Source organism: Ascidiella aspersa, chromosome 1 (genome assembly GCF_963924565.1).
Source record: "Ascidiella aspersa chromosome 1, kaAscAspe10.2, whole genome shotgun sequence".
In the NCBI taxonomy this organism is placed as follows: Eukaryota; Metazoa; Chordata; class Ascidiacea; order Phlebobranchia; family Ascidiidae; genus Ascidiella; species Ascidiella aspersa.
In genome coordinates this window covers 450,324-463,297 of record NC_139447.1, presented here as the reverse complement: position 1 = coordinate 463,297, position 12,974 = coordinate 450,324, and the positions used below count along the sequence as shown (strand labels likewise).

General features: G+C 36.8%; 1 protein-coding gene across 1 annotated transcript; it reads right to left on the bottom strand.

The window, feature by feature from the left end:
* Positions 1-66: 66 nt before the first annotated feature.
* Positions 67-2,991, bottom strand: LOC146166394 (uncharacterized). The gene is made up of 6 exons (XM_083382110.1): positions 2,883-2,991; positions 2,399-2,624; positions 1,984-2,148; positions 1,469-1,589; positions 1,018-1,172; positions 67-209 (listed from the first exon to the last, which is right to left on the bottom strand). The coding sequence occupies exons 1-6, from the start codon at positions 2,937-2,939 to the stop codon at positions 91-93; spliced, it is 843 nt and encodes a 280-aa protein (XP_083238236.1). The 5' UTR covers positions 2,940-2,991; the 3' UTR covers positions 67-90.
* Positions 2,992-12,974: the final 9,983 nt, after the last annotated feature.

Here is a 12,974-nt window from a genome sequence, read left to right as displayed (position 1 = left end):
TAAATTGTTACCAGCGAAATTAAAATAACAAACAGATAACTGCTGCAAAATATTTAGTAAAATAAGGGAGTATGGTTAAAAATCAGGAGTTTAGTGGACCGTAGCCCAACCTGTATAGCGCTGAGTCACGCTCTTGGTAAGTGCTGTGTCAGGTGACGTCATATCTGGTTGATACGCTTGAGTGGAGGCGACCTGGTGGCTTGTGGGAGCTAAAATGTTGGAAGTAATAAATAATTGTTTACGTTTTAAGAGAAACAACCGAATACTGCCGAGGTCGTGAGTTCGAATCTCCCTGAAAGGTTACATTCCACTAGCCTTGCTTGCAAATTAATCTCTGCCCCAAGGAAATTAATTTCGTTTAGGATGCATTATTGTGCACTTGGGTAAATTTAGTTCATTGTCAACATGCCACACCTATCATACTGACATTTGTTTATTTTCACCTAAATTGGTAAACATTCATAGTTTCAGCCATTGTGTCTTTTTGAGATGTTATGGATGTAGTGTGATAAATGGTACTAACAGAATATAGCAAACATTGGCGCATGGTTATTTCTCGACTTGCTCCCCTCTAAGCCTGTGTAGCTCAGTGGGTAGAGGGACGGTCCCGGTAAAACCGAGGTCGTGAGTTCGAACCTTACCACAGGCTGTTTTTCCTAGCCTGCCTTGCTTCCATCATTGATAGACAGATACGACGAGTCTGCGATGACTTTTCGGTGAACTATTGTGACAAAGTTTACGATGTTTCGCGACTGCAAAACTGATTTAAGCCTTAGTTTGGACCAATCTGGAATGATTTAACAAATGTAAGCGCTTAGCTTGTCAAAACACAATAAATAAATTATTTCGTTAATAACAACAAGTTTATTGGCATTTTGTAAAACTTTATCATCTCAGTTTTTATCAAAATCCATATTCTTTTTTCATTGCATCTTAAATTTTATCTTTGTTTAGTGTCGTATACTATATCAATGATATCACCGAGTATCGTTCACGATCCGATATTATCGTACTCACCTGGTTTGTTGACGCAATAAGCGCCACTTATGACGTGGGTAGGTTCGTGGGGATTCCCCGAGTAAGTAACCCCCACATTTCCGCCCCCACATCGGGGATTCCCCACTTGCATTATGAGCGAAGAATGGAGGTCGCGCAGCCAACCGTACTGACACCTGTGTGACGTCATAATAACTTGTTTCAAGTGTAAACACTACATGTTTTAAATTTTTAAGATAAAATAAATTGTATGTTTTTTTGTAGTTTTTCAATGACGTAATATTACGTAAATAACTGTTTTCATCGCAAATTTAGTTCAGGTGTTTTTAGAAAAACATCACATTATTAATAAATTTTGTTTTAAAACGATTTTTTAAAAACATTCTTATTTTAAGATAATTGTTTATTAGGTAGAGGTGCTTTTGTATGTAATTGTGACGTTCAACAACAACACCGAAGTTTGCCTTCTTACTTTTCGAATCCATCTTTGTAAGCTTGTTCCATATCTTGTTTCAGCGCAAGAATCGCCTTTATTGCGTCACAAGCCTTCACCGCTTCGTAGTAGGTGAAGTCCCCAGATATTAACTCGAAACCTTAAAATATAAAAAAACTCGTGTAAAAAAATATTTAAGCTACAGTTATTCGTTAAGCTATTCTAAACCTAATAAAAGGTCTTAAGACTGTTTATTTATTAAAATTTAAGAAAGGATTTTATGTTTTATAATAAATAAATAGTTTGGATACGAAGACTAGAACCTTTCTTTACATTTTATTGTCGGCGGGAGATCCTTACTTTTCTAAAGTGTTTAAGCTAATCAAAGTTGTAAGATTTTAACGCTAAACAAGTTTCGCCATGGAATGACGTCACCAGTCTTGAAAATACAAAAATTAAATTCCTGTAAATTAATCTCAACAAAAAAACGTCGAAACAAAACTAAAAGCTGCTACAGAACTGCGTGTTCAGTAGACCGTAACGTGGGTCGCCACCTGTAAACTGCTGAGTCACGCTCTGTGTGGGCGCTGAGTCAGAAGACGTTACGTCTGGTTGATACGCTTGAGTGGAGGCGCCTCCCTGGTCTGTGGACGTATTTGGAAATGCGACGCCGGTGGTTCCTGACGTAACAGTCGGGGGAAGCCCCGTTGAAGTCGTGACTGTCCCAAATAAAATTTGGAAAAGTTTACATTTGTGTCTGAGTGCTTTTAGGTATTGTATGTAGCGTATATCTTTGGAAATATAAAGTTGTATTTTATATTTACTTTCTTTTTAATGCTTCATATTTTTTTTTAAGGTCAGAGGTCGTTTTTTTGTCTTTAATGATGTTTCGATTATCGCGCATTTTCCAGGTTTTAGGAAAAACAAACTTATAAACGATCGCTATTTTCGTTTTGTTTTGTTTCATACCTGCATTTGTGTAACTAGACTCTGGGGTCGTGGATTGTTGTTGATTTGTGCGAAAATGGACGACTGCAAAGTACAGGATTAAACTGATCGCCAGTAGCAGTGACAATAAGGCGAGGGCGGAAAAAAATCGGATTTTTAATAAATTCCTTCTTCGTTTCGATGATTGGATTTGACGCTCCGCTGATCCGTTGTAGGATTTTTTTTTTGGCAACATTTCGATAAAAACCTTAAAAAATAAAATTATCTTGGAGGATAAGGGTTGAAGTTAGACGTAGTAACAAACTCAAAGCTCATTAAACCTTTGATATTTCTATCGTCTCAATAAAATTACGATACAAGAAAATGTCTAACTTATTTTCCAAATTTGTATATTGCCTTAGAAGTATGACGCAAGTATTTAAAAAATAAAATGAACGAAAAACACAGGGATTTCCAATGATTTGTGATAAAAACAAAGGAAGCCGTAGATTCGATTTAAACTCACCTCATTTTCTTCGCTTTTATTTGAATTATCCGCAGTTATTGCTGGCTTGTTTGTCATTTTATCGCGTTTCCACAATTTATGCAATCTTCAACTTATCACTAACAAACTCCCTTAAAGGCAAAATATGAAACTCGTGAAATTAGCTCTTTGTTCATAACCAACAGAAAACGTATTCAATTAATTGCCAGGAAAATATATGCGCGTTGTTTCGTATCGTTACATCATGTTTTTCGCGGGCCTCTGCTTGCAAACAATGTCAAACCTTGAACTAACTTGCTTTTTAAAAACAGTAAACCCAATGATAAATGGTTTAACATTTTTTAATATTTATTATTTAAAATTTAGAAATTAACTGAACTAAAAACTTAAGCCGTTTAAATTCTATTTCTAAACTATACACTTGATTTTACCAAACTGTCGCAAAATGCCAAAGCAATCACGCCTAAAAAGTTACATTTCTACATAAAAATTTGTAATTTTTTAGCACTTACAACAACGAAAGTCCTTAACTAAAACGACAGACTTAAATCTCTTGCCCAAAGCAAAGCAGTTCGTCGATCTCCACATAGACACAAATGTACAAGCCTCAGCTTAACAAGCGAAACTTTTATTAAAATTGCTCGTCGCCAAATTTGTCCAACCGCAACCTTATGAAAAAAAAACTTCCGCGTTCCAACAAAATAACCTGGCCATCACATTCTCCCCACGCGTTACTTGTCGGGGTCTGTGACGTAATAAAGAGCAGCATTGTGAGTCACAGTGATACTCGAGGTTTGGGCTCAGACAGTCTGGAGTTAATCGTGAAACTCGATCGTTCGAATCTGACACAAAAGCCGCGGAAAGACTCCATCTGGAAAAGTGGGTCTTAAACACTGTTTTTTTAATACAAATTCACCCACTAATTAAGGTATTTGACGTATTTAAGGCAAAATTTCAGCAGTGGTTCGAGATGTGTGTTGTATTAAAACCTAATTCAGCATTTTGAAAGTTGACTTAATAGTTTTGAAAATTGACTTTTTTGATTAATTAATTTTATGTTATTGATATTATGAATAGGTAAACATTTTTTCGTTTTCGCTGTTTCAGCTTTACGGGCGAATGTTTTAACTTAACACGAGGACGATTTATTTATTTTATATAAAAACGGAAAACTCGCAAACTCACTCAACAAAATAATCTTACTATAATTATATAACGCAGACAACTTCAAGCCTATAGTTAACTTCACGCCACACAACACACGTCTATCGCTATATAGCAGGAATTGTACGGACTTGATAGCAATCAATGGCACCACCTACATACACCAAACCCACGCATAATACAAACTCTCATGTTTACATGCAGTGGCATTCTAAAGTGTTTTAAAGTAACGAAACGCTCTCAGATTTCTATAAAGTTATTTCAAAATACAACTTACTTGTGTAACTACAACAGATTATTAGCAGTTAGTCTTTATTAGCAGGTCGTAGCGTTTTTTCGTTTTCTTTACAATCACCTAAGTCAAACCGAAAAATGCTGTTTACATGTTTGTAATCCTAGCGCTGCTCAGTCCACGTCGATTTGGTGAAACTGCTTCAAGCTAAATTTATTTTTAACTTATCCACGAACAATTTATAATTGAAACGCGAAACCTTAAATCAAGCAACCATAAACCGTTATTATAACACCATAAGTAAGCCTTCATTCTCACAAACACTTTCAACTTTTTTAACCCACCCTCCTTTGATGTGCCCTGCTACGTCACAAAGGCGTTTGTTAGCGAATACACGAGCGGTCTTTGAATGACGCAATGTTTGATTTAAACGTCATTGGACAGCGCGACTAATTGAAGCGACTTGGATCGAATCTGCCAGATTATCCAGCCGCAGAATGGACAAACGTATAATGTAACCTGTGACCTGAAGTAATTAGGAGCCTTAACATGAGGTAAAATTCGAACATGTTTTAAGTTGTTAACAAACCGGAGATGCCAATTAGAGATGGTATACAACTTATAAGCCATTGATTTATGAATAGCTTTTGCTGTAGGCTTATTGCCTAATATAAAATCTTGAGTTAATTTTGATGCCCATTTAAAAACGCTGTACCTTTGTGGTAACATTAACAACATTTACGAATAATACAAATAACAAAATTCGTCTGGGTAACATTTTTATGGTTAATTTTTTTTTCTTTTTTCCAATTGTTGGACTAACTTGGATGTGGTTATTGACTGTTTGTTGTCCGTTAGGATTTTAAAATCCACCATTTTTTATTTGCGTGTGTTTAAAACTTAAGGAATCAAGTTTTCAAAAATATCAGTTTTAAATTCCAGGGTTAAAGCAACGTATAATGGCTGCGCCCAAATGATATTCAGTACGCTCATAGTGAATTGTCGTACAAACTTTCACGAAAACCTAGATTTACGATCTATAAAAACGCGATAAGCAACCAAACTTTAATTAAATATCGCCATCTGTATTACATTGCTATATATACAGCGACTTAAAATAATATTTGTCCACCCCTTAAGCACACAAGGGTGTTCAAGTGATACTTGAAGCACTTTAGCAACTGTTACTAGTTATACAAGGACAAACGTGCTTTAAGGGTAACACCCTGCTAGCCCCAAGTATGACCTGTATAGTAGAAAACCGTAGTAGATGCTATAGGCAAATTAAATATGGTTAATTGATCGGTGAATATGTGAATACCAGGAAGTAAACCATCGACTTTGTTTTAGAAGTATCAAAATTATTAAAAGGCTGGCTTGGCTGTTATTGTCATCGCTTGGCAACTTTTTAAAACAAATAGTTGAGGTTTCATTTTAACAAAAGATGAAACTAGTTTTGAATGATTTTTTTTTTAGCTAAATTCGAGATAGTTTTTATAATTGTGTATTTTTACTAGAAATGCGGCAAAAATGTTTGTGCGTCTTATTTAGGCTACGCCTTCTACCAACCTATTCATTTAGTTCTGTATAAGCAAGCTATTTCTGTTTTTATAAACCCATAAACCTCTTTTATCAGCGACTATATTTAAACGCAACCGCCTAATGCTGTTGGTGGATTGCAACCAAACGCTTGTTAAAACCACTTACATATACATTTACAAAATATGCGTCACAACTTTTGAAAATTGTCAAAACTGGAGCAATAATTTACACAAAAGGCTAAACAACGCTAAGAAATTAACGACTTATTCTTTACAAAACACGACCATAAAGCAAAATCAGACCGAGATAAAAATTACGTGTTTCCTATGTTTTAGCCGCTCTGAAGTAAATTGTCGGATTTAGGATTGTATTGTCCCATTCAATAATAATTAACAAATTGCTAAAAACAGCCTTGCAATAAAAGCTTGACTCTGCTGATTAAACATAACCAAATGACGAAGTTTTACACATATTTCGCAATATTACCAGTAGAACGCCTAAATCCCTTCAGCCATGTTATTTACTTACATCAGTCACGATAAAGTGTCTGCTATAAAACAGATTTATTTTCCTTTGGCGAGATTTTCTTTGCGTAATACGCTTTAACCTCGCGTCTACGTAAGGCACTTTGAAAGTCATTTTCTCTGCTGTAGAACATGAGATGTTATTACACATCCCGCCTACAGGCTTAACTATGCTCAGCTGCACAAACCGAAAGCCGCGATAAAACGACACGATAAGAGTTCCACTGAAAGTAATAGCGCGTTGTTGTAGAATTGTAACAAAGAGAACGCTCCACTTCTATTGTTAAACAACAAAGTGTGTATTCGAATCTTGTTCCTTATTATGAAGTTTAGGGATGTGGGAGGTATGGGAACGGAGTTGTCCAATATGTTGTTTATGAGCACTGTCATTTAAAATTGCCTAGATATGGCGTATCAGGCAAATAACTGGCAGGATCTAACTTTGCTTCATTATAGTTGCTATGTGCTACATGAATAAGGTCTGAAAGGAGAAAGGTGCCATTTAAACGAATAGTTTTTTTATAGATCCTTGGTGATTGCTGGGCGTATAGTTCAACCGTTTCGGTTTTTGTTGCTCTTACTTTTTATCGACTAAACATACTCACAACCGGTTTTCCAATTCTTTCTTCAATTTGTTAAGCAGGTTTAGTCTGGCTATCCCAACTATTATCGTAGTTTTGTTTTTTGTTGTTATAAGTTTCGTAATTTAGAAATTATAGTAACCCCCAAAACATGGATTTAAGCCCAAAGCCAAAAACCAACCCCGATCATTTGCGTTAAATTGACCTTGTCCGTTTCGTGATTCATGCTAAGTGTTGAGCACATTCCATAAATGTGTTGGCTTTTGGCTGAAAGGTTATGCTTCGCTGCTCTTCAATCCCTAGAAATGAGACGTTCAAATACAATTTGGGAATCAACTGATTGACGTTTTTTACTTGACTCTCTTCAAAAATATATTTTTCTACATTGTTTTGTTTACATTTTGAGGTTTTTGAACGCGTAAATTAATGATTTAATGGATTTTTATATTCTATAAAACCAAAGGGCATAAAATCTGTAATATAAGTCGATATACAGATCTTCTGGTAAATATATTTCTGCACTAAAGTTCAGAAAATCTGTATTAGTTTGACATTGTGGCTGTCAGCAACATTTTATTTGAGTCAGTAATGTTGCTAAAACAAATATTGTTCACTGAGTGACCTCACTTAATGTTCAAGTTTATTATCGCTAAAGTGACGTAATTGTTCACGCTTCGTTGCGCACTGAAACCATCGATCAGTCAAGCGTAAAGAAAGTATATTGTTTAAAGAAAACATTTCAATATTCTCGATATCGCATTAAAACGTAACGGCCAAATATTTTAGCCAAACGCGTGTGTTTTTTTATTTTTTCTGACTGAAGCTATACTCAACATCATAACTCTAGTTTAATATACATAACAACTTTCCTTGAAACATATAAACAACACAATTAAAAGAAAATGTAACTTTACTGAAGATAAAATTCTATCCTTTGAGAGATTAAACACGTTTTTATAAGTTGCTGACCTTATTAAAGTTAGACAAACTTTAGTATTTACCCCAACATACCGCCTTGAAAAACTTTTGCCTCCACTTTACATCTCAGCCTCACCTTAATGTGGACTCCACAAGCATTGGGCTGGAACGTACTTAACCATAGCCTTGCCTGTTGTGCGCTTTCAACGCTAAACCACTTAAGACCAATATTGACATTCGTCTTTTGTCGCCAGCCTCGCGGAATATTAGCTGAGCGCTTATTCACAGAGATGTAGCGGTGAAAAATACCCAGGGTATCAGTAAATATATTTTTTAAACTCGAATACGAATAAAAACTAGCAAACTTATGGATAATGTTTATTACTGGTAAGGCCCATTGCTTTTTTCGTCAGTTGATAGTAATCAGGGGAAAAACAAGCACAGTCAGTATATAAGGGTGACTGCGGGCTTAAAAAATGAAAAAAAAACTAAAGTACCAAATAAATTACTTTTTAAAATCATAAAACGTGTAGTTTTGCTAAAAACTCCTGTTTAGCATTCAGCTTGGTTTCAGATTTTTCACTTGGAGCAATAACTCTCATCTTATTTTTAAACGAATAAAACAAAAAACATGGAACATTTCACGTTTATTACGACACAAAGCCTCCACCGACGCGATGGAAACTGATGACGTCATCAAGGTATATTTCGCAACGACGAAACAAATTGCTGACGTCATTGTCGGACAAACAGAGCCACAATGCGCATAGAAACGTCACAATGACCAACCCGTGGAAGACAAAGGCGATCGCGAAGCTCGAGCCCAACCTAAGTATCTTCACACCGGTTGGCGTTGGATTTACGCGGGTTATGACGTCACTGGTGGCTCTACGACGCCAACTAGTGGAAGCGTGAAGTTTTCTGGCTCTAAATAATTAAAATTAGGTTTCAGATTTTGCAGAATGTTTTTTATTTTTTTAAACAGCAGGACAAAGATATCATAAAATTTATTACAGTATTTTTTAGTTAAAAAATTGAATTCACTAATTTTCAAGTGATCCAATTATTTGGCAGATACGAGTTGTGCAGCTGTACAGTACCGAAGTTATTTTGTCAAAGTTTATCTTAATTTAGGACTGAGCACAATTGAATCCTGGGGCGGAACATGTACAACCAATAATATTGGAATGGCTCCCAAACTATTAGCAGCATGTGCTGGGTATGGGTCAGAGTAAAAATCGCGGCCTGAAGCATTTTAAGTGGATTCGCTCCAACACAACTATGGTGTAAACAAGCTTAGACAACGTTAAACAACAATAAAACTTTTTTTTTAATTTTTTAAAAACACTTTTAAAATATTGAACAACTGTTTGGTCTTTAGGTTATTAATAAATTACAAAAACTTACACAAAATTGCTTCGAGAAGATTCCTGGCACACATCGCTCTCTTCTGCCACCGTAAGGTCGTGTGCTTCCGCTACACCGTGGGAAATTTCGTTGATTACTTCCGGTTCGGAATCGTCGCTCTCTTCTGACACCGTGCGGTCGTCCTTTATTCCGACAAATATATCACATTAGATTCTTAAACTTTAGATAGTTTAAGCTTGACTTGTCCGGCTCTAACTTTTTAACTCATTTCAATTCTGTTTACAAGATATTACCTGAAAATTCCTGTCTTCCGATTGGCTGATGTTCATAAATGACGCTTTCTGATTGGTCAGATGTTTGTTGGATTCTTCAAAATAAAAACCTTCGTTACGTTCCACATCAGGGGAATCCCGGGTTGCCAGGCTGCCCTGTGATTGGTCGGTTTCTCGCGCCAGATCCTCGCAAGCTTTGCGGAGCAACCGCTGAACCATGACCTGTATGAACTCGCTGATTGGCTGCTCGAGTTTGGGCGAGGCGGGATATTCAAACCTTTTGATTAGTCGCATCATGGATGGACTCCGTTGCGCCGCTGGTGGTGAGTTGCGACGAACTGGAGATTTTGGTGAATTGGTTCTGGTTTGCTTGAAATCAGTTTGGTTTGCTGTGTTCACAATAATACAAGGTTTCTCGTGAAATGCTTTACAAGCGTCGTCCTCGTGATCTGGTTGAGATTCTTGCACGATTGCAAGCTCGTCAGGGCAGTATTTTTGTTGCGGGGATTTGATTAGGCCGCTTGCTTCTCGTAAGTTGGTAAAAATTTTCTCCTGTTTAATCATTAGATCTGTCGTCGTACTTTCTTGTTCGTTGCTGGGATTGTTTCGTTTGCTTCTAAGTTCATTTGTTTCGTTTGCTTCTAAGTTACCTGGTAACTCCAGCGATGTTGGGCGACCTTCTGGTTGAAAATCGAGTTCTTTTGGTTGCTCTGTTGTAACTTCGGGCTCAGGTAACGCAATAGCTGAAGGATTTGCGCTAACCCGTGGATCTTTTAAGCAACTTTTCACATGTTTATTGTGAATTCGCTCAGCATTTTGTGTAGATTCCTTCTCACAACCAATACTTTCATTCACAGAACTCTCACACAGTTGGTGGCAGAGTTCAGCTTCCTGCGAGCAAGGTTGTGTGAGTTGGTCAGTTGATTCAACGTCGGCCTCAGGTGTGTCCACATTTACCTGCGGTTCATTTGTGCAGATATTCGCCTCTTGTTGGAAGATTATTTCCGGTTCAGCTGGGTCTCGTGCTTCTGTTACTTGCTCAGCAGATTGTGATGCTTCATATTGTACAACTGGTAGTTTTTGTTCGTCTATTTTCGTTTCTTGACAAACAGTATTTATTAACGGGCTTTGTATCGCTACTTCTGGCTTTCCAGCGTGAGTTTCTGCTGGTTGGGGGTATTTCTTCTTTGCTGCTTCTTTCCTTTTTGATTTGCCGGTCTTAGTTTGAGGGGATTCAATCTCCTTTTTTAGATCTTTGATTTCCAGCAACGCACTCGCAATGTTCAGATGCTGTCCTTGGTTCGTTGGCTTAGACTTTGGAATTTTCAGTTTCTTCTCAGCACAACCCCAAACTCGGGAGTTGTCACCGTTGTTCGTCATCAATCGAACTTCCGCCAACGCTCTAAGCCGCTCTTCCAATAAATCCTTGTCGGCAGAATCTCCAGCCTTCTTCTCTTTTCCCAAGGAAGAAAGAACCTTTAGCGTTTCCAGATTTATTTCTGGAGGTGAAATCGGTTCTTTCACGAGAAACTTTGTTGCAACTCTTGCGCCACCTTGTGGGGTTTGACAACATTTGATCTGCTCGCCTCCCCCACCTAGTGACGAAGTTTTGTGGACTTTACTTTTGCTTATGGCTGACTTTTTAGCTTTTTTGTTTCCAGATTTCATCAAGGCGTTTCCATCGCCCGCCAGATGTCGCACATGAGAAACCTCCTTGAACTCGTGACCTTGGTTGACCTTGGGCGATAATTTGCGGGGCGAGTTGGTCGGAGTGACGTCATCGTCATACGTCACTTCCGTCTTTTCATTGTGACGTGGTTTGCAGCTCTCCCCAGCCCCAACTAGTGGTCGTCTAGATTCGATGAAAATATTTCTTGATTTGTGATTCTTCGTTCGTTTCTTGCTCGAAGCCAGCAAATCTAAAAAATATAATTTTGATAAATATTTGAGTTTTTTTTTAAATGTTGAAATACAGCCTAAAAGTTCAAACGTTTAAATCCTAACCAATAGGTTTAATCAAACTTAAAGGCAATATTAGACAATAAAATTGAGCGATTTATCCAAATGTTTGCACATAAAACAAATTACTTGCTATGAGTTGCGTTTTTCTCATTTTTTAGTTCAGTTATTGCTCATAATCGTACGAGTTTTATAATTCCAATAGTTTGACGTTTTATGTTTTACGACAAGGACGTGATTGAAATTGACTTGCTCTAATTATGACTTGACTGGGACTTGACTTGTTAATTATTCGAAAAGACTTTATTTGGACTTAAGTCATTTTACAAATGACTTGACTGGGACTTAAGTCATTTAAAAATAACTTATTTACAACACTGGTCTTATTCTACATGGCATTTCTTTTGTTGGTTAGCTGAACATGAACACAAAATTGCTTCTGACCTTGAAGTGACCTTGGTGCGGTCAAACCCGACGAAAACTCACACCGGTTCAAGTTGTCGCCGTCGCTATGGTAACTTTTGCCACTCGGTGTCGCAACAGAGTCGTTGGTTTCACTTTGAGCAAAATATCGGAACTGGTGTTGTTGTAGTCTAGCCCCACCCAGTGGTGGTTCTCCGGCTGCTTTATTGTCCGGTAGGTGTCGCGAGAGTGACTTAGCTCGTTTGTGAGATTTGGCTTGAAAATCACTTCTCGGATTTTTTGTTGTTTTTGAAGTAATTTCCTTAGCTCTAAAAACGTATAGATATTTTAATTTGTTGCTAAGCTAGGATTTTAAATAATTTCTACATTGATAAAAAATTGTTTTTTGTGACAGCTAAAGAATACAATGTTCTTATAAGTGATTTTTTCAATAGTTTATGCACATTCATGAAACTTTTTCTTACATTTTGTTCTTTAATGGTTGTTTTGGCACTTAAAATACAGAAATATTTGTGGTTAGGACTATTTACGATGCAACTTTTAGCAAGTCAGCTCTAATGGATTACACTTGGTACAGTCAGGACGTTGTTTAAACAAATTTACCGAAGCAGTCCAGACTGAAGGCATACAGGCATTAGAGAAAATGCAAACATTCGTAATACAAAGTTAGTATAGGCCTAATAGAATAATTAAAAAAGTGAAATCCGGTTAAAAAATAGAACATTACACTGTAGCCCAGTTGGCTACCAGCAAAAAACCTACCGTTTTGTCGAAGGTTGCTCTAGCGATTTGCTTCTCATATGAAAGAAAGGTTTTTGATGAAGAACCGCAGACATGTTCATACGTTTCTTAATCGAAGTTATATCATCGCCAACTTTATCCAAAATTCCGCGAACTTTCTATTATCAGAGATATTTAAAACAAAAATTAGAAAGTTATAATTGCTTTGTACGTTATTAAAATATAGCGCAACTAACGCAGCCTACCTTAATATTGCTGACAACGTCAGTGAAACGTTGTTTTCCACTATCCTCCATTTTTCGGCTGAATAACTAGCACTTCTCATCTTAAAATAGCAAAATATTTACAATATTTGTTTATATTTATTGTCCGTAGTTAAGGTTATTGTT

Bases quoted from the DNA above. Each gene is read 5' to 3' on its own strand.
- LOC146166394 (XM_083382110.1), bottom strand. From the start codon at position 2,939: ATGACAAACAAGCCAGCAATAACTGCGGATAATTCAAATAAAAGCGAA. The intron at 1,173-1,468 runs GTAAGAAGGCAA...GACGTCACACAG, and splicing joins TACAAAGATGGATTCGAAAA to GTGTCAGTACGGTTGGCTGC. The intron at 210-1,017 runs GTGAGTACGATA...CCAACATTTTAG, and splicing joins TTATTGCGTCAACAAACCAG to CTCCCACAAGCCACCAGGTC.